The sequence below is a fragment of the Balaenoptera borealis genome, assembly GCF_965194805.1.
Source record: "Balaenoptera borealis genome assembly, chromosome: 4".
Taxonomy (NCBI): Eukaryota; Metazoa; Chordata; class Mammalia; order Artiodactyla; family Balaenopteridae; genus Balaenoptera; species Balaenoptera borealis.
The window spans coordinates 14,985,844-15,008,463 of NC_138861.1; the positions used below are offsets into that span (position 1 = coordinate 14,985,844).

The 22,620-nt window shown below is 36.8% G+C and overlaps 2 protein-coding genes across 6 annotated transcripts in view; one reads left to right on the plus strand and one right to left on the minus strand.

Moving 5' to 3' along the window:
* Positions 1-15,258, minus strand: part of LOC309628593 (uncharacterized protein) — a 211,883-nt gene extending 196,625 nt beyond the window's left edge. The window contains exons 1-3 of the mRNA XM_082391820.1: positions 15,129-15,258; positions 14,467-14,511; positions 6,997-7,086 (exon numbers count right to left, since the gene is read on the minus strand). Coding sequence (XP_082247946.1) covers positions 6,997-7,086; positions 14,467-14,511; positions 15,129-15,148 — 155 coding nt within the window. The 5' untranslated portion in view covers positions 15,149-15,258. The remainder of the gene's footprint in view (positions 1-6,996; positions 7,087-14,466; positions 14,512-15,128) is intronic.
* SMARCAD1 (SNF2 related chromatin remodeling ATPase with DExD box 1) overlaps positions 15,176-22,620 on the plus strand; it is a gene marked incomplete at its 5' end in the record, with an annotated part of 68,545 nt that continues 61,100 nt past the window's right edge. For all 5 annotated transcript variants that reach the window (XM_082391629.1, XM_082391630.1, XM_082391631.1 and 2 more), the window contains one exon: positions 15,176-15,365. In XM_082391629.1, coding sequence (XP_082247755.1) covers positions 15,176-15,365 — 190 coding nt within the window. The remainder of the gene's footprint in view (positions 15,366-22,620) is intronic.

Genomic DNA, 22,620 nt, shown 5'->3' on the forward strand with positions numbered 1-22,620 from the left:
AGGAACGGAGAGGGAGAACGGTGCATAGGAGGAACTGAAAGTTCAGGATGACTGCAGTGAGGGTAGGAGGGTCATGGCTGAAGATGAGACTGGAGAGGAACTCAAAGGTCAAGGGCCAGAACACAGAATCTTATGAACCATGTTAAAGATGTTGTACCATTTCCTGTAGCAACGGAGAGCCACATAAGTGTGTAAAGCTGATGTGATATTTCTGCAGAATGGATTGGAGACTGGCAGACCAGGTTGTGGGGTTAAAGTAGGAGGAGGAGGGACTTCCCTGGGGGTCCAGTGGGTAAGACTCCGTGCTCCCAATGCAGGGGGCCGGGGTTTGATCCCTGCTCAGGGAACTAGATCCCATGTGCCTCAACTAAGACCCAGCGGAGCCAAATAAATAAATAAATAATTTTAAATAAATAAATAAATAAAACAGGAGGAGGAATTAAAGATGTGAGGGATATTATCCAACTGAGGCTAATAAGTGTGGCATCTGAAATGGTGTTGAAGAATCTGATGAGTTTGATAGGAAGATATGGGCGCAGAAGAGATATTGCAGACAGAACACCCAAAATTCTTGAATTTAAGGGTAGTAATTTCCTATACTAAGTAGGAATCAAAAGACTGTTGGGACGCGTGGCAAATACTGTTGATTGGCAATATTAAAGCGTTTCTAATCCCCCCATCCCCCTTTTCTTTGTCACTTTCTACTACAGAGCTAGGAAAACCAGATTCTCATTTTCCAGGCCTCCCTTTGATCTAAGGGTAGACGTGTGACCCAGTTCTGTTCAATGAACTGATCAGTGCAATCTTCTGAGTGGCTTTCTAATAAGGAGATAAGTGAAAAAGACAGCTCACTGCACTGCCCCTTCTCTTCTTGCTGTAAATGTGGATGTGGTGTTTGGAATTGTGCAGCCCTCTGACAAACAACCATAAGATGATAATATGTGGATGAAATCCTAAGAATGTTGGAGAAGAATTTAGGAAAATCTGGGTCCTTGACGATATTTTGACCACTTCTGAGACCAACAACTAGTAGACTTCTTGTAAGGAAAACAATAAATGGCCTTATGATTGAAGCCATGTTAGTTTTTCTGCTTCTTACAGCAAAAGCATTCCTAACTAAAACAGGAAATAAGTGGGGGAAAGGAAGACAGGAAGAATAAATTGACACCAAGTTAAGACTTCTTGTTGTTACATAAAAGTGGTCTTTAGGTATGATTTTTTATAAAAGCAAGAAATGTTCTCCAATACAAAAACTGTCTCAAACTCAAACGCTGCAAATTCAGTTAACCTCCTTACTGGTTTGCTGATGATTCAAACTCAAGGCTTTCACTATGTAATTTAAAGTCAAATTTAAACTTTAACAACATATGGCAGAAACAACCACTGACAAAGTGTTAATGATAGATTATTTCATTAACGCAGGCATCCAGGAAAGGGATGCCTAAAGCTGGGGTGCAGAAGCAGGAGGAGTAGAATGTTGACCCTTATGCACACCTTGAACAGATCTTTGTCAGCCACACTTACCTTCATCCCCTTTTCAGAAGACACAGAAATGTGCATCATTTAGTGCCTACGTGCAGCTATTGCTTCCAGTCATGAAGTCTTATCCCATCTCCTTTGTTTGCCCTATTCCAACGCATCCTTTCAGGACCCAACTCAGTTACCATCTCCTTAATGTAGCATTTTCCAATATCCACAAAGTTAGTTGTATGTCTTCTGTGCTACCAAACTATGTCATTTGTATATTTGTAATACATTCACCCTGTGGTAATATTCTGTTGACAAGCCTGTCTCCACCACTTGACAAGATCTTTTGCTGCAGGGACTAGATCTTACTGCCTCTGTATCCCTAGCGCCAGGTATTGTAAGTAGCTTATAAAACATAAAATTATTGAGAGAGAAATTAAGTCAGTGGCTGGCAGGGCCTGGGGAAGGAGGGTGAAGACTGATAACAGGAAGACAAGAGGGAACTTCTGGGGGGGTGATGAAAATGTATATCTTAGTGGTGGCGGTGGTTATATGACCACATATATTTGTCAAAACTCATCAAACAATACACCTGAAAGGAGTGAATTTCACTGTATGTAAATTATACCTCAATAAACATGCATTCTAAAAAATGATACAGGAATAAGAGAGTGAACATGAATGAATGACAAACACAATAACGCATTTACCTGAGATTTAATTTCCTTTCTAGGGGTACTTACTTTTTTTAAGCACCATCTTAAACCAGGCCAATGCTTAGCACAAATAAAATTTGAATGGTGGGCATTTTAGGTAAGACAATTAGATTTCTGAACAGAGGCACTTCTAGGAATTCCTTAAGTTATTCTATCTAATTTGCCTAAAGAGAAAACTGACTGGTCAATTCTGTCATTCAAAGACAACTTTGCTATTGATTCTAATATAGTGCAAGTCATTCACAAATCATAAAAATAAAGTAATCCTTCCTAGTACACTAACTCAAAAATGCTTTTCCAATCAGTCTCAGAAGTATCGTATATTGATATTAAGAGGAGAAACCAGGTGTGCTATACAACTTTCAAATGGAGCCAAACTCTGAACTTATAAAACTTATAAAATATTTTGTCTATGCTGTATTTTATCACATTAGATTTCTGATCCTTTTATACGTGTTTTAAGATTATTTATCTATCTAGAGAGTTACCCTTAAATACCTTTAAAATGGTGGTAACTGACAACAGATTAAACTGATTTTGAGTTAGAGTTGTGATGGATTACTAACCTCTCTTTCCCTCTATAAGGACTTAAGTTTAACTTTGTCTTAGGACATAAGTTTAAACGTCTATTCCTTCCAATCACCAGTGAAAGGTGGTGTGTGTCTATGCAGGTGTGTGCACATAGCGGCCATCTCACCCCTCATGAAGTTCTCTGCTCAGAAAAGGCACAAACCTAAAATTAAAAGTGAAACATGAAACCTGTGTAGAGTGTCATTATCCATGAGCTGGGGCAATGTCTAGGATCACATAAAATTCACAGTTGTTTCATTTATTCTTGCTCAGATTTTTAACTTAGCATTTTCTACGGCACCTGTGGGGCAGTAGAAAACAGCCCATGTCTGTTTTCCAGTCTTAGTTCTGCCTCCTACCAGCAAAGATGGTCTAGGTCACTGCCATTTAATCTTTCCCAAATTCTTCATGTATAAGATGCAAAAATAACATCTTCATGAATGTAATCAAGATTAAATTAATTGATCTATCTTAATATATTCTACAATTTTTATCCTGAATTCTTACTTACAGCATGAAAAAACCAATAACTTTATTGTAACTGGTCATAGCACAAGCTTGTCCACTGGTAGAATGAGGAGTGAACATTGGGAAATTTCAGAGATGTGTTCAATTTGACATATATTTATTAAGCATTTATTATAAACATGAGCATTATAGTAGGCACCTGGGATACAACACAATTTCTGCTTCCTCACGTTTGTTTTAACATGACTAAGTATTATCCCTGTTTTACAGTGAGGAACTAAGGCTCAAAGAAAAAATACACCAAATAATTATTTAATTGGACTATGTGATGATTGTAATGTATAATGTAATTGTAAGTGCCTGGCATAGTTCTTGATTTTATAATTAATTATGAACTACATTAAAATGTCATCTAGGGAAAAATGAGTGGCCTCTCAAGCAGGTCTGCACCATGATGTGGTTATCATGACGGCTTTGTGGGTCCAGGAATTCTGATCGATGGCTGTCATTATCCAAAGTTGATGTCATCATTTCCCCCAGACTAGTTCCTTCTCCTTTGTTCCCTATCTCAGGGGAACCAACATCGATGTCATTGTTTATCCCAGAATTCTCCTCCCCATGCCACCACCAACGCCCACTACATCTCCAACTATCAACAAATCCTGCCAATTATATTTTATAATTTTGTTTCAAAATCCATCCTGTTTTCTCCACCTCCACCAACACTTCCTTGGTCTAGGGTCCACCCATATGACTTCATTTTATCTTAATTACGTCTTTAAAGTTCCTATCTCCAAATATAGTAACATTCTGAGATACTAGTGGTTAGGATGGCAACGTATGAATTTTGGGGAGACACAATTCACCAGCCCATGACAACTTCTTATTGCATTACATCAAGAGGCACATAATGTCAAGTTCACCAGATCTCTGCATTGTAAGGATACAAATTTCCCTGTGTAATTAGCAAATCACCTGTGGGATGAAAACTTGAATACCTTGTGACTATCCTATTCCTCACCAACCTTTCACCCATTCATTTTGCCATCATCCATTAATGATTCTTGCCTACATTATTATTTTAAGCCTGCAAAGTAGTGGTTTAACAATTTTATCGTTCCTCTACATTTATTAGCTGTCATTCTTTTGTAAAGATAGGCCTTCATTCTTGCTGCACTCCAGCTCAATGTTTATAAACACCAGAGTCAACTTTCTTAACTGTAACTGCTTAAAAACCTTTGATCCTTTCCTCTGCCCTGGGGATTAAGTACATACTCCCTTATATGACCTCTAAAGGACTTCAGCCTTTTCCCTCCTTGTCACCACTTTATCTCCTTTACTGGTTTATTTGTACTCATCCTTCAGGACTCAGCTGTCACTTTCTCCCTAGCTTTCTCCAACAAATCATAAGAGCCCCTCTAGCACTGTATACTTTACTTTCACTATCATAGCATATATTATACTACTTTGTAATTTATGGTTAATTATCTCACTGACAGACTTTAAGCTATCTGAAAAAATATAAGAATCACATCAGTCTTGTTCATTCTTATATTTCCTAGCACCTCTCATAGTCCTTTGGTACAGAGTAGGCACACAATAATGATTAATTAAATAAATTACTGGGAGTTATGTAGTATATACAAATCTATGTACACTATAATTTATGACTGATTTATAGAATTTATAAGGATAATTTTAATTAAAAGTTATCTTTCACATAATTTGCTTACTGGAAGCCTAAGCCATTAGGTAAGATGAATTCCACTCTAAAAATAATAAATATTTACTTGGTATTAACTATTGGCCAGCTCCTGCCCTAAGCATGGATTATTTCAAATTTAATCCACAGAAATCCTCTGGTGTGGGTAGTATTTTCCCTATATAACAGATAAGGAAATTGAGAGAATATCACACCGCTAGTAAACAAAAGAGATGGGATTTGAACCCAGGCGTCTTTAGTTTCACAATGACTTTGTAATTTTTATTACTTTCTTATGAAGAGTTCATCTTTCCCATTATAGCTGACTATAAATCTATCATCCATGACTATTTATTGAAGCCCATTTGGTTCAGTAAAGTTTCTACTTTCAAGAATACAGATATGTATGATGTAAGGCATTTATAATATTATCAAATACCTAAGTAGGAACAGTCCACAGACAACATACACTGCCCAAAAATGTAAAACATTAACATGTAATCTATTCCCAGAACTCTGTTTTGACTAAGTCCAAGTAGATGTGGCAGTAAGAAGAATTTTGAATTATGTTTAATGTTTATTGAATTTGAAATGGCTGAAGGAAAGAACTTTTTTTTTTTTTTGGAATCTCTTTGTAAAGACCAATTCAAGAAGAAAAAAATATACGTACAGGATTGATTACAGTGATCTGGTATGACTTAAATACACTGTGAGACATGACATCTGCAGAGTGCCAGATATAAAAGGATAATTTCAAGGTAAGAACTGCTACAAAGAAAATGAGATGCTGCAAGTACAAATATGGTAAAATTTGGACTTGGATGTGTGAGTTGAATGATTCAAAGTATCAAGCACCATCCTGACATTGTGGGTATGGACAACAACAAAACAGTGATTACAGAGTGTTGTGAAGAAACTGAATTGCAAGGACACTGGCAGAAAAAGTAAGGTCTTGTGTGTATGTGTGTGTGAACTCAATTTCCAGTTGAGAGTATCCTGACAGTTGTAAGACATGCATAAGTAGAAAAAAGAAGAGGAAGAAATTAGGATGAAAATAATCAAGTAAGGAAAAGTTACAACATGAGCTTTGCTCCTTAATGGGAAGTTACTGAAAAGCAAGCATTATGTACTTTATTTAGAATTTAAATCCTACCTTTTTCCAGAAAAACAATTATGATAGTTAACAAAATATAGCAGGTAATTATCAAAAAGATGAAAAATGCTCAATATTTTTAATCCCCTAAATTGGTAATGGCAGTTACTAGAGGTTTTATGTTCTAAAAGGCACATACAGGGATGGTATCACCATGGATTCCTCCAGAGTTATTAGGATTGAGGACCTCTTTGACAGAATTTCCTAATGTGAAGACCACAGAGTACTAGGGTGTCCATGAACCTCCTGAAATTATGTACAATCCATCATGTGCATATGCAGCTTTCTGGAAGGCATTCCATAGTTTTTTAAAAGTCAGATTCTCAAAAGAGGTTCATTACCATCCCCTTCACCTCCCCAAATTAAGAATAATTAATCTAGGAAAAGAAGTATTTGCTTACAAATTGGTAATATTTGTCTTATTTTCCTGTTACCAAGGAAGAAAAATATATTTAGTTTTATGACTTGGCATCTTGTCTTTTCCATTTCATATTTGCGTGTGGGAGATAAGATTAATTTACACAAGTTTCCATTACCAACCAGGTGTGGTTTACGTTTTTAAGATATCAGGTTTGCAAATCCCATTTTTAATCTCTGTTGCTGTTTATTATTTTGTTTGGTTTCTTATTCAATTCAATTCAAATTTGGAAGGGTTGCTCCTTCCTCAAATTGCTTCATAGTTTTATTTTGGTAAATATAAAGCAAAAAGAAAAAAAGAAAATTCCGACAAAGCCTTTCCTCCTATTTAATGAAGAAATTTGAAGATTCTAGCAAACATTTTCACTGAGCCCATTTCAAAACTAGCAAGTAATTAACAGGATTTTGGCAGCTGTATTAGTCAGGGTTCTATGGAGAAACAGAAACGATAGGATATACATATAAGTATACAGGAAAAGATTTACTATGAGAGATTGACTCACTCGATTTTGGAGGCTGAGAAGTCCCTCTGCAAGCTGGAAGTCCAGGAAAGCCGGGGGTGTGGTTCCAGTCTGAGACCCAAGTCTGAAGGCCTGAGAACAGGTGCGAAAGAAAGAAAAGATGGATGTCCTAGTTCAAGCATACAGTGAATTGGCCTTTCTTCCACCATTTTGTTCGGTGCAGACCTTCAATGGATTGGATGATTGCCGAGGGCAATCTTCATTACTCAGTCTACCAATTCAAATGCTAATTTCTTCCAGAAAGACCCTCACAGACACACCCAGAAATAATGTTTTACCAGCTATCTGAGCATCTTTAGCCCAGTCAAACTGACACATAAAATTAACCATCACAGCAGCCCTACATAAATATTTATTTTAACTTAAAAGGTGAATTCTGGGACTTCCCTGGTGGTCCAGTGGTTAAGACTCCGCGCTTCCACTGCAGGGGGCGCAGGTTCTATCCCTGGTCGGGAACTAAGATCCTGCGTGCCACACAGTACGACCAAAGTAAACAACAACAACAAAAAGACAAAACAATATAAAAGGTGAATTCTATTCCCATAGGGACCCCTGAAGCAATAATTTATTTCCGACATCTTAGTCACCACATTTGAGTAGTCCTGCTGACAAAATTTTATTTTATGGTCTGTATTCTAGGAACTTTATCTTAACTACCATGTTGAATCATAAAAAAGCATTTTAATACAAATTACAAATGATAATGCCTTTCGATGACTAAGTATGTATTTCTAAAGAAGAGGTGCCTTTAATCTCATTTACATTACTGAGAAAGAAGAATTATATACTACTGTGGGAAATAATTCTTCTGGCAAAGAAGGCAGAGAGAAAACGTGACAACATGTAAACAAAATCTATCAAATGTTGACTTTTGGACTCAGCTACTCCAAACTTGAGGTGAATAAGAAATAAGCCTATGATTTCTAGACAGTTTCTGAATCTTGGTATTTTAAGAAGGGAAAATAAGGAACCTTTTAGTTCTAACTGAGAGAATCAGTACATTTGAGACAAAAATGTAGGAAAATGCTTGGATATGTTCCAGTTATCTATTACTGCATAACAAACCCACCCCCAAATTTAGTGGTTAGCCATTTTATTATATCTTATGATTTTGTAGGTCGGAAATTTTGGCCAGGCTTATGCAGTGATTCAATTTTATCATTTCTTTCTCATTTACTAGTTCGAATACTTTTATAAAGAGACACTTTCCTTCAATCATTATTTGATTACTTAGTAGAGCCCTTTATAGAGAAAAGGCAGGATAAAAGCATGATTCTTTTCCCATACTTTTTAGTTTTCATGATAACTGTCTCCTTTCATTCTCTAAAGATAACCAGTATTTTTTAATATCAGAAAAAACTCATAGATTTAAACATATTTAATGGCTTTCAAATAACTGCAATTTTTATATCTTATTGAAGTTCAAATTGCACCATCTTTGGCCTGTAGTAGGAACCTCTTCAAGTTGACTCTTAAATCTTTTCGACATGATGTTAGTGGTCTTTGATAATTTCCTTGTTTTTTGGTATAGGAAGACATTCCAGGCTAATTCTGTACATTTCCTGTCCCAGATTGGAATCTGTCCCTTTTCCAAAAAGTCCTGGTTTCCTTTAGTGGTAAATGATATTTCAAGACCACAGTCTTGGAGGTAGGGATATGTATTAGCCTAATCAGTTCCTAGGCCTTTCCAGTGAACACAAATTGGAAACCCACATACAATGCATTTATATATATATAGTGTGTATCAAACCTCATAAGTTCCTACAGATATTTTCAGTTCAAATAAAGGACCACTCTGCACTCTAGGATTTGTACTCTAACCCCTGTCTAACACATTTATCTCCTTTCTTCTACTTGAGGATTCTGGTTCTCAAGGAAACAGGAAATGATAGAGTTATTCATTTGCTTTATCCAATAATATACACATAACAGTCTAATACTAATACACTTACTGCAATACAATTACTAAAAAGCTAAAGAAGTAGTTTTTTTCATATGTTCCTACCATTCTCTCCCCATTTTAAGAGGTATGCATTGACAGATCATACAGCCATTAAATACTATACTCTTTGCCTTTGAAACTTCATATTGTCTTTGTTCTATAAATAACTATGTAGTTAGTGCTTGATATCTGTCCTCACTTCATTGTCTCTATTGGCATTTTGGTTTTATGAAGCTCATTTTCTAATAGATTCTTCAGGAGTGCTCAAGAGAACAATATCCACAGAGTTCTGGCATGACGTTGATAGCTTATCTGTGTCTTTGTATTTGAAAGGCACTTTTGCTGAATATAAAATTCTTGGGTCTCATTTTATTTCCATGAGCATCCTAAATACAATATTCCATTTTCTTCTGGCATGAAGACTTGCTGTTAAAAGTGTGTCTATAATATAATTTTCTTTCCCTTATAGGTCACTTGCTTGCTTCTGTCTAAATGTTCAAGGAATATTTAAAATTTTTCTTTAAAGTCTAAATTTTACTAGAATACGTCTTGGTGTTGGCCATCTGGGTTGATATTCTTAGGTAAATGATGTACTCTTTCAATACATAGTTTCAAATCCTTGTAATTTTCAGGAAATGTTTTTTGAATTATAGTTTTTAGTTATTTCTCCCACACCTTTGCTTTGGTTTCCTTCTGTAGTGACTTCAATTATAATTATGTTGGATCTTCTTTATCTTCAATATATATTATTTTCTCTTGAAATATATTTGACTTTATATTTTTAGTTTTAATATTTTTAATCCTTTTCACCCTCTATTTCTCTTAAGGCATTATCTGTTATGTTTGTTTATCTATGTGTTACAACCAGTTTAATCTACCTTTCTAATATTTTTTTTTCTTTTACTTCTCTTCCTTTCTTGAGGTATGTCACCTCTTTCCTGAGATTTGTAAACTCTGGTTCATGTTGTTCTTCCATAGCATGTATCATTTTGAAGATACTCAGCTTATTTTAAAATTTATTTCTGGTTATCTGTATGCTTAGACATTTGGTCTAGTTATTAATATCTTTAACTCACTCAACAAGTATTTACTGAGTATGTACTATGTGCAGACAGTTATTGTAGCCTGAAGTTGAGCCACATTAGCCAATCAAGCTTATTGTTTTATGCAACTAAAATTTTGTAGTGGTTATGCAACAAAAAGTGGACTAGTACACCATATTTATAATTATTAAGTCCTAACTGTCTTTAGTCTCAAGAGAATACTTTTACACCATGAATTGTCCATTCTTGAAACCTTCATTTTTTTACCCTGTCAGCTGGATTTATGTCTGTAGGAACATTTTAAGGAAGATGTATTCCCAAGAAATAAAATTTGACATTTTTTTCTTGCATAAATTAATAATATATATGAGATCTAGAAAATTACTGAGTCCCAATCCTTTCCCTCAAATCTTTGTAGATATTGCATAATTACGTTCAGGCATTTAGTTTAACAAACAAGTTTTTGACTGATTTTTTTTGTCCCTTTGTAGGCTGTAGGGGGTTTTACGGTGGAAAAAAAAATACTTGCAAGACATCTTTTTTAATTCTTGAAATTGAAAAAGAATTCTTTAGGATATTTTTAGTAGATAGTCTCTTTTAATTGCTGCTGTCTTGAACCCAATGCACTCTTTCACTTGCAGACTAATGAAAACTCCTGAACATTTTCTATTATATTTTTCATTATTTATTCTGGTCATTTTCTTTGATTATATTAATTAATCAAAGGTTGTTTCTCAGTCTTCTGACTCTTGTATTTATCACTTCTTTAAATCTTATTGATTTCATCTCTTTGGTTTTTTCCTATGCATTCTAGGAGAGAAGGTGGTTTTCAAATTTTTCTTCCATATCAATAATTAAATGTTTATAGTCACTTTTTTAAAATTGTTATGTTTACTGAGTTATAATTTATAAACAGTAAGATTAACTTCTTTTAAGTCTATAGTTGAGTAAGATTTGACAAATTAGTCACCACCATAATCAGACCACTCTGGGAAAGAGCAGAGTGAGACAAGCAGAGGACAAAGGACTGAACTTTGGAGAATGACCATATTTAGGGTCAGAAGGAAGAAAAATCAGAGGACTGGTTTTCAGCCCCAACTCCTGCTATCATTCTAGAAGATTTCAGGTCCACATAGAGAGTCCTTCCACTCTCTTGCACCTGTTATGAGATACATTATGTCTCCATCCCCCTCCTCCCACACCAAGTTCATATGTTGAAATTCTAACCCCCAGTATCTCAGAATGTGACTACACTTGGAGATAGGCTCTTTAAACCTATCTAAAGGTAATTAAGTTAAAGTATGGTCATTAAGTGGGTCCTAATCCAATAGGATGTGTCCCTCTAAAAAAAGGAAACTTGGACACAGACAAGTACAGATGGAAGACTGTGTAAAGTCAGGGAGAAGACAGCCATCTATCTATAAGCCAAAGTGAGAGGCTTAGAGCAGATCCTTCCCTCATGATCTTCAGAAGAAACCAACACTGCCAGCACCTTGATACTGGACTTCTAGCCTTCAGAGCTGTGAGAAAATAAACTTCTGTTGTGCAAGCCACCCAGTCTGTGGTACTTCGTTATGGCAGTCTGTGTTACTTTGTTATATACTCTCTTAATCTTTTGATCCATCATCAATCAAACGCCCAATCTTGGATCATCATTGTAATTCTCCCAGGTCAATGAATGCTGCAGAACCACCCCACACTTAGAACTGGGAGAGAATGCTTCCTATACTGGACCTAGTGCTTTACAGGGCTCAATTTGGCTCTTTTCCAGCTACATCCAGTCCCAAAGGGCAAAGAATCTGTGAGGGAGATGTTCACTCAGAACCTGTGCCTTGATGTTTAAAAAATGCTTTTGATAGTAGTGTGTATACGTTAATCCCAAACTCCTAATTTACCCCTCCCCCATCTTTCTCCTTTGGCAACCATAAGTTTGTTTTCTACGTCTGTGGATCTGTTTCGTATATAAGTTCTTTTGTATCATATCATTTTTTTTTTAGATTCCACACATAAGTGATATCATATGATATTTGTCTTTCTCTGTCTGGCTTACTTTACTTAGTATGATAATCTCTAGGTCCATCCATGTTGCTGTAAATGGCATTATTTCATTCTTTTTTATGGCTGAGTAATATTTCATTATATATATATAAAACTACATATAAATAGATAACCAACAAGGACCTACTGCATAGCACAGAAAACTATACTCCACATTTTGTAATAACCTATAAGGGCAAAGCATCTGAAAAAGAATATATATATATACATATATATAAATACACACACACACACGTATAACTGAATCACTTTGCTGTACACCAGAAACTAATGCACATTATAAATCAACTATACTTCAATTAAAAATTAAAAATTAAAAAAAGTTTTAAAAAACCAAAAAATAAACATAAAAGAAATAAATAGTCATGACCATAGTCAGTGAGAATGAACCAAAAACTTCAGCAAAAGTCACATACCTAATGAATATTTTACTCCTTAAAATAAACATACAGGTTTGTTAAAATAATAAAGTCAGTTCCCGGGGCAGGGGGAATGCTTTTGAGTACCTGGCTCTCAAAATTCTCTGCTCACAAGGCTCCAAAATGGCTAACAGTGATTTTTTTCCCCAGGTCTTTTCTGCTGAGGGCCAGTAGTGCTTCTAGTATCTATATCCTTAGACCCAACATGTAGCAAAAAGGCCCCTAGGTCAGAGAGGTGACAAAGCAGTGGGGTGGGAGTAGGTTTGCCAAATTTAACACAGGATACTTCGTTAAATTTGAATTTCAGACGAACAACACATAATTGTTTAGTATGAATAAGTTCCAAATATTGCATGGGACATAATTATACTAAAGTATTCGTTGTTCGTCTAAAATTCAAATTTAACACAGCATACATCTTAAAAAATATGCCAACCCTAGGCAGCGTCAGACTTGGACATTTGAGGTGGGTGTCCATATGCATGAACACAAGGCCTCCAATGGTATCAAACTAAGTGGGAGGAGGTGACACACGGAAGGCAGGATACCAATGCTCTTTGCATCTCCCACATTCTGTCTGACACATAGGAATTCTAAACTCAGCCTTGCTTTCCAGGTCATTTTCAAAATAGGATGATAGAACGAACATATTCTAATTTTACATTTTGTTAGCTCTTGTATTTCTAATGTTTAAATATTTAGATATATGGTATGTGGGTCTCCATTTCCACTCTTGTCCCAGCTCTACAAAATGTCAAGGAGTTAGGACTGCTGCAGAAAACTGCCCTAAGAGGTCAACAGTATCATCAACCACAATTAAAAGATGGGGAAAGTGAGACTTAGAGATGTTATATACAATTTGCTCAAAGTCATTCAGCTAATGGCATCCATTTTCAATGCTAGATCTTTCTGAATATAAAGCAAATATTCCTTTTTTTCTATTACACGTACAGCACGGTGACTACGGTTAATGATACTGTATTGCATATTTGAAAGTGGCTAAGGGAGTAGATCTTAAAGCAAATATTTTTCAATACCAAAAATACTTTACTATTTATAAGTTGATGTATCCTTTGATCACATAATGTAACACGCATGCATAAATCTAGGGCATTTCATGGGATATTAAAGATAGGTACAATGGAAATCCCAATTGTTCAGTCGTTGATCCTGAATTTTACGGGCCTATACATTTAATTTTATAAGCGTGCCCACATGTGACAAAATTGTGGGTTCGTGTTCTGCAATTCAAAACACTGATTTATAAACAAAGTGCTAATTTGAGTTTACAGTGACCAATGCATTTGGCAGAATAATGACTTGCAGTAATTCTTCTTCAAGGTAAATGCCAACCAGTGGATCAAATTACGACTCAAAAAATTGCCTGTTTAATCTAACCTTAGAACAAAGAGAGGAAATATTCTTAACGTAATGTTTCCATTAAGATATGGGAATTAATTGTCATATTCCACTCTAGGAACAATCCAGCCAACAGTGCGGAGGCAGTTCATACGCTTTGAAGCTCAACATACCTGGGTTTTCCTCTTTACTAATTAACTACTTAACATCTGCAGGCCTCAGTTTCCTTATTTTATAAAAACAGCCTTCTTGAGATTATACGTAAAGGCTTTAGAACAATGGTGTTATACTGTCGACATATTATGTAAATATTATAGATTATAACATATCATATATTATATTAAATATTCTTATTAGGCTATATATTGTCATTGTGCTATTTATTATTGTTCTATTTAACAACTTTCTGGCTAACCTGAAGAAACAGGCCGCAAGCAAGCTCCCAAGGCAAAGAGGCGGGTATTGGTTACCATGACAACAGCGCGCGCCTAGACATTTTCCACTCACACGTCGCTGGGGAAGAGAAAAGCCTAGGCTGCGTGTTGCGTCATCACTACGCGCTCATCAAGCTTCTCCGTTCCGTTTATAGAAGGTCCCGGCCCGGCTACCGTCGCTCCACGCCAGGAATTACCTTCGCTTTTCAACCTTTGTTACAGTGCACCGAGGCTGCAAGACCGTGAGTACTAAGGGAAGAGTGATAGCGAGCGAGCGAGCGTTAGAAGAGGTGCCGCAGCACACTCCCCACTTCTGAACCTTCCCTGTGTTTTCTTGATCCTATCAGCTTCCTCTCAGCTGGGATCGCGCCGCGTCAACTTCCGGGCGGGTGCCCGCCAGCACGGCCTCCGCCGCTCCCCTCCTTTGGCCCCTTTGTGTCCCCGCAGTGTCGAGGCACGGGCCCTGGCACGTCCTTTTTCGAGGCAGGGAGCATCGTAGTGCAGGGAGCCTCTCACTGTGGGCGGGCGCGCCGCCCGCAGCGGGTTAGCGTGGGGAACGTGCCTGCGCGTGCTGGGGTAAGAGGAGGTTGCACGAGGGTCAGCGTGTGGTTCGAGGAAGGAGGGGCGGGGTGGGGGGGGGGGAAACGAAGGGGAGTGAAAAGAGCAATGGAAAATTTTAAAAGGATACCACTGCCCACCTGATTGTTGTGGCCTAACAATGAGGCGCAGCCATAATAGTCATCCTGAGCCACTGGCATGTTTGCGGGCTCTTAATTGCCTTCGGAGTGAACTGCTGTGGCTTTGTATTTTATAGTGATTTCATGGCCTGTTTTTCTCTCTTTATTTTCTCCCTGCAGATAGTTCATTTAAAGCTCCCATCCCCACGAGGTGGTGGTTTCTACCAATATGAATCTTTTCAACCTGGACCGTTTTCGCTTTGAGAAAAGGAATAAGATTGAGGAAGCGCCCGAAGCAACCCCTCAGCCCTCCCAGCCTGGCCCTTCTTCACCAATTTCTCTTAGTGCTGAAGAGGAGAATGCTGAAGGGGAAGTTAGCAGGGCAGGCACCCCTGATTCAGATATAACTGAAAAAACAGGTGAGTTACAGTGTTGCAAATGGATACAGCATCAAGAGATAGAGAGGTTTTTTTCGTTTGTTTTTTGGGGTTTTCTTTTTTGTTTTTTAAGAAGAAAGGCAGAAGAGCTTCTAATTTTTGTGCTTGATGTCATACATACTGATGCATCGTCCTTCGCCATGCCCTTTTACATACAGCTTTGGGACTGCCAAAGGCACCATGTACCTCCAACTGATCATCCTTCCATAGTTGTTCCGCTTTTATGGGAGTTCTTAGATTATGGCCCAGTGATGGAAGCTAAAATCAGAATTTAGGTCAGAGTGGTAGCTAAGGGAGGAAGAACTAGGTGAGTCAGTCCTATGATAGACTTTGAGGATGTTATTGCCAGACGTTTACATTCATTCCAGTATTTCTTCAAAAAATATTGATCACCTGCTGTGAGTTAGACTTTATTCAAGGTGCCTGAACACAGCCTCTATGAGCAGATGAAAAGCAGATCACATTCAGGTTTTGCCAACCACCAGACTTCCTGGAGCTCTCCAAAGTGCAAATGAATAATTGGTATTCTTCATGGTGAAGGAACCATTTTTAACCTCTTCAGCTAATTGTTACGGACAGTAGGGTTTGAGAAGGAGCCAAAAATTAGCATTCCCATCTTAATCTATGTTCTTCGAACAGTTAACGATTAGAATATACTTGATCTTTTACTGTGTTTTAGGCATAGCGGTGAGTGCTTCACATCCTCTCATCTAATTTGTACAACAAGCTTATAAGATATTATTATCCACATTTTGCAGAAATGAGCCCCAGGGAGGTTAAATTGTTAACAAGTTCGTGGAACCAGAGCTCAAATCCAAGCAGTCTAATTCCAAGTTATATTTTAATATTTATTCAGTAATACCTGTTTTTAGTGCAAAACTCAGTATTTCACAAGCAGCTTTTAAATTTCAAAATTGGTAATATATGTCTTCACCTTTGATATCCCCATTTTGTTTGCTACTCTTCTACTTAAATGTAGCAGTGAGGGCAGAGTCCCTACAAGTTATCATTAGAATAATATTTTAAAATACTTTGGTGTAATTGGAACATGGTGGAACAATTTGGTAGGTTGGGTTAAGTGGTAATTAGAAGTCGGATTTTGAAAGGCTTTGTTTATCTGAAGAGTTTTGAGCTCACCTGATTTCAAACCACTGGAGGGTTTAAGCACTGGAGTGACATCCCTGTGTGCATTCTTTGAACAGATACTTGGTTTGCATAACGTGCTGTGGTTAATGTCTAAACATCCAGGTACTTTAATATTTTAACAGTAAATATTTTAATCTGTTTCTTATGTAGTTACAGAGGGCAGGAAAGGCCAGGGTGTAGGCATGGGATTTTGAGTCCTTGGAAGCCTCTGCTTCTTCATTTTAGTTAAATGGGACATTGGACAAGTCACTTAGATTATCTGAGATCCACAATTTTTTCACCTCTAAAATAAAAGCACTTTGTAAACTGGAATTCAATGAAATGTTTTAGTTATTTATCAATATTAGTAATGTGAAAATTTTAATTGCTTTTTCTAATCAGAAGGTGTTTTTCTGCTTTCCTCTTTTTTTCCTAAGGAGACTTCACTCCATCTTTCTTTATTGGGACTTTTCATACGTAAATTACTCTTAAAATTGAGATTGTCTTTAGAAATCATATGGTCAGTCTTGATGACACTTGGGAAATATGGAAGTCAGGTTTTTTTCAGGAATGGTGAGGGTTCATCCTACTAGGAATAGAGAGCGTTGCTTTTGGAAAAGATTATTGTAATTGAGCCTGTGGATTTTTGAGAATCTTGAAAACTAAGGCAAAGTTGAGACTTTACATTGTAGATCCATGCAAGAATAGAAGGGCAAAATGATGAAAGAATCTTGTTTTGTAAAAACAATCAGTCTAGCAGTCATGAGTACTGTGTATTGTTAAAGGGTAGAGTTTAAAGAGAGAGAAATCATTTAGGAAGCTCTCATAGTCCAAACTTAACGATGGCAGTACAGATAGAGAAGAACGAGGTATGAGAGATCACAGTAAGAAAGGGCAAGATTTTACAATTAGGTCGTTGTGTAGGAGTGAGATAAAAATGCATGTTAAGAATTTTAGTTTAAGTAATTGAGGGAAAAAAGGTAGTTCTGTACATTAGAATAGGTATGAAATACCCACTGTAAGACGTTGGGCATGCCTTTAAAAATTCAAATGAGAGTCAAAGGTCCTGCCCTCAATTTAGCAGTAGACCAAACGCAGCTTAACTTAGCATAGGGGAGGGACATGCTGAATTGCGCATTGGGCCTGTGCGGAGGTCAAGACACTAAAGTTGGATTTAAGATCAGACTGGATATGGACATTGGGGAATTGTCAGTGGGATATGAATATTGACCTTACTTTCTTTGTCATCAACTAGTAACTTACTCAGTTAATCCTATTATTTTACCTAATATGAGTTAAGATTTAATTTCCTACCCCTCTCCTTCAGTTACTGTGCCGCAGATACACTGTTCCTTGAATATGCCAAACCCATTCAGTCGTTCCTTCTTCCCATTTGCTCTTCCATCTGCCTCCAAGACACTTTCTCTTGATATCTGCTTGTGACTGCTTTGTTCCATTAGGGCCTAGTGAAGTGCTACCCTTTTTTAGAAGCTCTTTTCTTGACCACTCTCTGTGAAGTAACAACCACCCTCCTCCCCTCTTTTACTGTACTGTATTTTTCTATATCCATTGCATTATATATATGTTTCTCCCTTATTGAATATAAGATCTGTAAGAGCAAAGACCTTGTTCGTCTATCCATCCCCATTGCCAGAACAGTGACTGGTGTATAGTAGGCCCTCAGTAAATATGTGTTGAAAGAAGGAGTTTTGGGTGATGATTAGGTGGTGTTAGTCCTTTGTACACATTTTAAAAATATTCCTCCTCCTCTTTATGATCTTGAAACAGTGCCGTAGCCGTCAGTCATTCTTTAGCCATGGATACTTGAAACTACTTTTGATATAGGCCAGGCTCCCTTAATCCAACCTTTGGATATGAGGGCATACACTTAACCTGTGGTCACCTCCCCCTGCCTAGGTTTATTTTACTCTCACAATGCCCAGAATTATCAATGGTTATTACTTACACTTTATTTCTCTTTTTTTATTTGACTTTTCTGGGAGCATAGCAGGTTTGGAGAGAATAAAGCAATGACAAATGAGTGTGAGAGGAGAGAACCTACTATGTTTTATGCGTAAAGAATAAAAAGTTGAGCTAAGCATGATCCTCAAGGAACACCAAGAAGAAAGGACATGTAAATATATATAGTTAAAATAGCACAATGTGGTAATTCTTAATAAGGGAAGATATTAAGCAGTGTAGAACCACAGTCTAATTCACAATGATTAAATTATCCCTTCTTTCTGCAGAGGATCAGGAAAAGTCATAGAGAGATGACTTTGAGTGGACCCTAAGCAATGACTCATTGCTTATTCAGTGAACTAGGGTTGGAAATATGTGTTGCCTTGGAGTGTGGTATGTAAATGGAATAGGTGAGGTTATCTAGGGAAGAGGAGGTGTAGGGCAGTATAGATGAAGCTGAAAAGATTTAGAAACAAAAACTGCTGGGTTGGGAAGGGCCTATGTATGCTGTGCCAAGGAGGATGGACTTTATTTGGTACACAGTATAGAGCATTTCAGTATGGGAAAAACATTAATGAAGATGTTGCCATAATTGAAGCCTAAATGTAGGGAAATGACAGTAGGGATGACAAAGGAGGCAATTTAGGGAAGTTTTATATGATATTTATTTGATGGTATTTGATGATCAGTTAAATGTGGAGGATTTAAAGGTAACTCAGATGTTCCTTGCTTGGACAGCTGAATGATTGGCACTATCAACTGAATTAGGCAGTAGGATTAGGAGGAAGATACCAAAGCATGTTGAATTTGAGTTACCTCTTGTATTTCAGTAGCAAGGTCTAGTAGAGGGTTGAACATTGGAGTTTGGAGCTCGGAGAGCGGTCGGAATCTGAGAAATCAACTTTGGAGTCATCCTTGTGGTAGTTACCAAAAAATGTCCTAAGCAAGATGTATAGTAAGAAGCATCAATATTTAATGATGGACAGAGGAAGGGAAACCAATGAAAGATATAAAGGATGACTAGAACGGTCATAGAAAATGGTAATGCCCTGGAAGTTAAAGATAGGAGAGTTTCCAGGGTGGTGTATAGTGAACAGTATCAGATGTTGCAGAGAGGTCAAGTTGGATCTGATCAGAGACCACTTTCCTTGGAAATTAAAGTTCCTGTTGACCTTTAGCAGCTTCAGTAGAAAGCTGAGGAAGTGAAGACTACTCTTCCAAGACGGGAAAGAGAGAAGCAGCTTGACGGGGAAGCAATGTCAAGAAAAGATGTTTGAGGAATGTTGAAAATTGAGCATCCAAGGGGAAGAAGCTAGGGGAGAGGAAAAGGATGAGGGAGGGGAGGTATCTGAAGAAAGGCATCAAGGGGATGGGAGTGCGCACATAGCTGGACTATTTAACTTGGAATAAAGACACATTTTATCCAGGGGAGGGGGAGTGAAAGAAAAATAGATGGGTTCATAGGTTATTATGAGGTTGGGTTGGAGGAAAATTTCAGTATATGCTTGAAGAATTTCTTTTCTTGATAAAATATATTCCGTCTTCTAAAGCGGTTGTTCTTTAGATGTGGTTGTCATGTAGAAAGTAACCATTGTTAATAAGTGAGAGAAAAAAATTTTAATTATACCTGTTATCAAAAAAGATTTCCAGAGAGCAGTGCTCTGCCACTTACGGATGGTATGATCTTGATTAAGACGTTATCGTTTTTGGACTTCACTTCCTTTGTCTAGATGTTCTCTGAAGTCCTTGCAAGCAGTAAAACGGATAAGATCCTTTGAATGATGAAGCTGAATATACCATTTTAGCCTTATGACCTGTAACCATCAGATATTCCTCAGTCCTCTTTAAGTGTGTGTGGCCAAGATGTGAATCATCATTATATCTTTGGATAGAATTTTGGTTTCTTTATGTCTATTAGTGTTAGTTGAAAAGCAGTAATTGGTAAAAGGGTTAGTGCTCAATTGTTCTAATAGAAAGTACAGTGAGTCTAAATGTCTTAAGTACATTTTAAATGTACATTTTTTGTTTGTGTTTTCCTTCTGTACCTTTTTACTTTCCATGCTTGGCTATTTTCTTCAAAATAAAATGTTATATAAAAAAATTAAATGATTACAACAGTGTGTAATGAAGAGGGACTCTTCTGTAATCCTTATTTAGTGTTGGTATTTATTCTTTTGCATTTTTTTCCTGCCTGTATATATTCTAGCTTTTTTTTTTTAGATAAAATAGTATTATGTACATACATATTGTAATGCAGCTCACTATTAACTAAAAAGTAGATTTTTTATACTCTCCATGTCAGTTCATATAAAATATGCTGTACTTCAGTTTTTTTTAGTGACCACAGTGTATCTTATTATACACAGATGTATTATAATTCATGTAGTTTCCTGTTTATAGACATTGGTTGTTTTGGTTTATTTCTTCTTCTTTTTTTTGTTAAAAGAATGCTGTAGTAACCATCCTTTTGAATAGATATCTTTGCCTCTGTACAATCTGTGGAAGAATTCTGGGAAATGGAATTGTCAAATTAGAGGGAATATGAGTAATATTTTAGTAATTGCCAAATCACCCTACTCAGAAATTTTACCAATTTGCACCACACTACAGCTTGGTTTTCAGATGTCTGCTTTTTCATATCAGGCTAAAATATTGCAAACATTTTTAATCTTTAAAGGGATAATAAGCAATTAAATTGCATTATTTTTATTCTTTATTTTTAAGGTTAAGTATGTTTTCATAAATGTTATTAGCAATTTGAACTTTTTCTGTGTTCCTTTTTCTCATTTTCTAATAAATGATTTATAAGTTTTTTTATTTTATCTTTTTTTTTTAATTTTTATTTATTTATTTATTTATGGCTGTGTTGGGTCTTCGTTTCTGTGCGAGGACTTTCTCTAGTTGTGGCAAGCGGGGGCCACTCTTCATCGCGGTGCGCGGGCCTCTCACTATCGCAGGCTCTCCTGTTGCGGAGCACAGGCTCCAGACGCGCAGGCTCAGTAATTGTGGCTCACGGGCCCAGTCGCTCCGCGACATGTGGGATCTTCCCAGACCAGTGCTCGAACCCATGTCCCCTGCATTGGCAGGCAGATTCTCAACCACTGCGCCACCAGGGAAGCCCTATTTTATTCTTTTAATTCTATTTGTTTTTTATGACAGAGAAGTTTTACATTTTTATATGGTCAGTTTGTTCATCTTTTTCAAGGCTTATGGGTTTTAGGTCCTGATCAGACCTGGTAAAAGAAAGCCATTCCCTACCACCACATTATAAATATATTCATCCATATTTTCTCCTATCACATCTGTGTTAATTTTCTTCTTAATTGTAGTAAAATGTAAATACATAAAATATGCAATAACCAGTTTTAAGTGTACAGGTCAAAGAGGGTTAAGTACGTTCACATTGTTGTACACCCAATCTTTGGAACTCTTTTCATCTTGCAAAACTGAAACTCTTGACCCCTTAAACAATTCCTTCTTACCCCCAGCAATCACCCTTATATCTTCTGTCTCTATGTACTTGACTACTTTAGGTACATTATAAAAGTGGAATCATACAGGATTTGTCTTTTGTTACTGCCTTATTTCACTTTCCCTAATGTCTTCAAGATTCATCCACATTGTAACGTGTATCAGAATTTCCTCACTTTTGAAGGCTGAAGAATATTTCATTGTATGTATACCTACATTTTCTTTATTATTCATTTGTGGATGACACTTGGGTTGCTTTCACTTTGGGGCTATTGTGAATAATGCTGCTGTGAAAATGAGTATACAAATATCTCTTCCAGACCCTGCTTTCAGTTCTTTTGGGTATACACCCAGAAATGGAATTGCTAGATCATACAGGAAACCACCATATATTTTCCACAGTAGCTGCACCATTTTACATTCCCACTAACAGTGCACAAGGGGTCCAGTTTCTCTCCACATCCTTGCCAACACTTGTTATTTTCTGTTTTTTTTGTTTTGTTTTTTGGGGTGTTTTTTTGTAGCCCAACTAATGGATATGACTTGTTTTTTTAAATTTTTTTAAACCTTATCTTTCATCTGGAGTTTGTTATAAGGGCTAAAGAAAAGGTGATACCATTTTCTTCTTTGTTCATTATTTATCATTTACTAGTCACTTATCCCAGAACCATTTATTGAC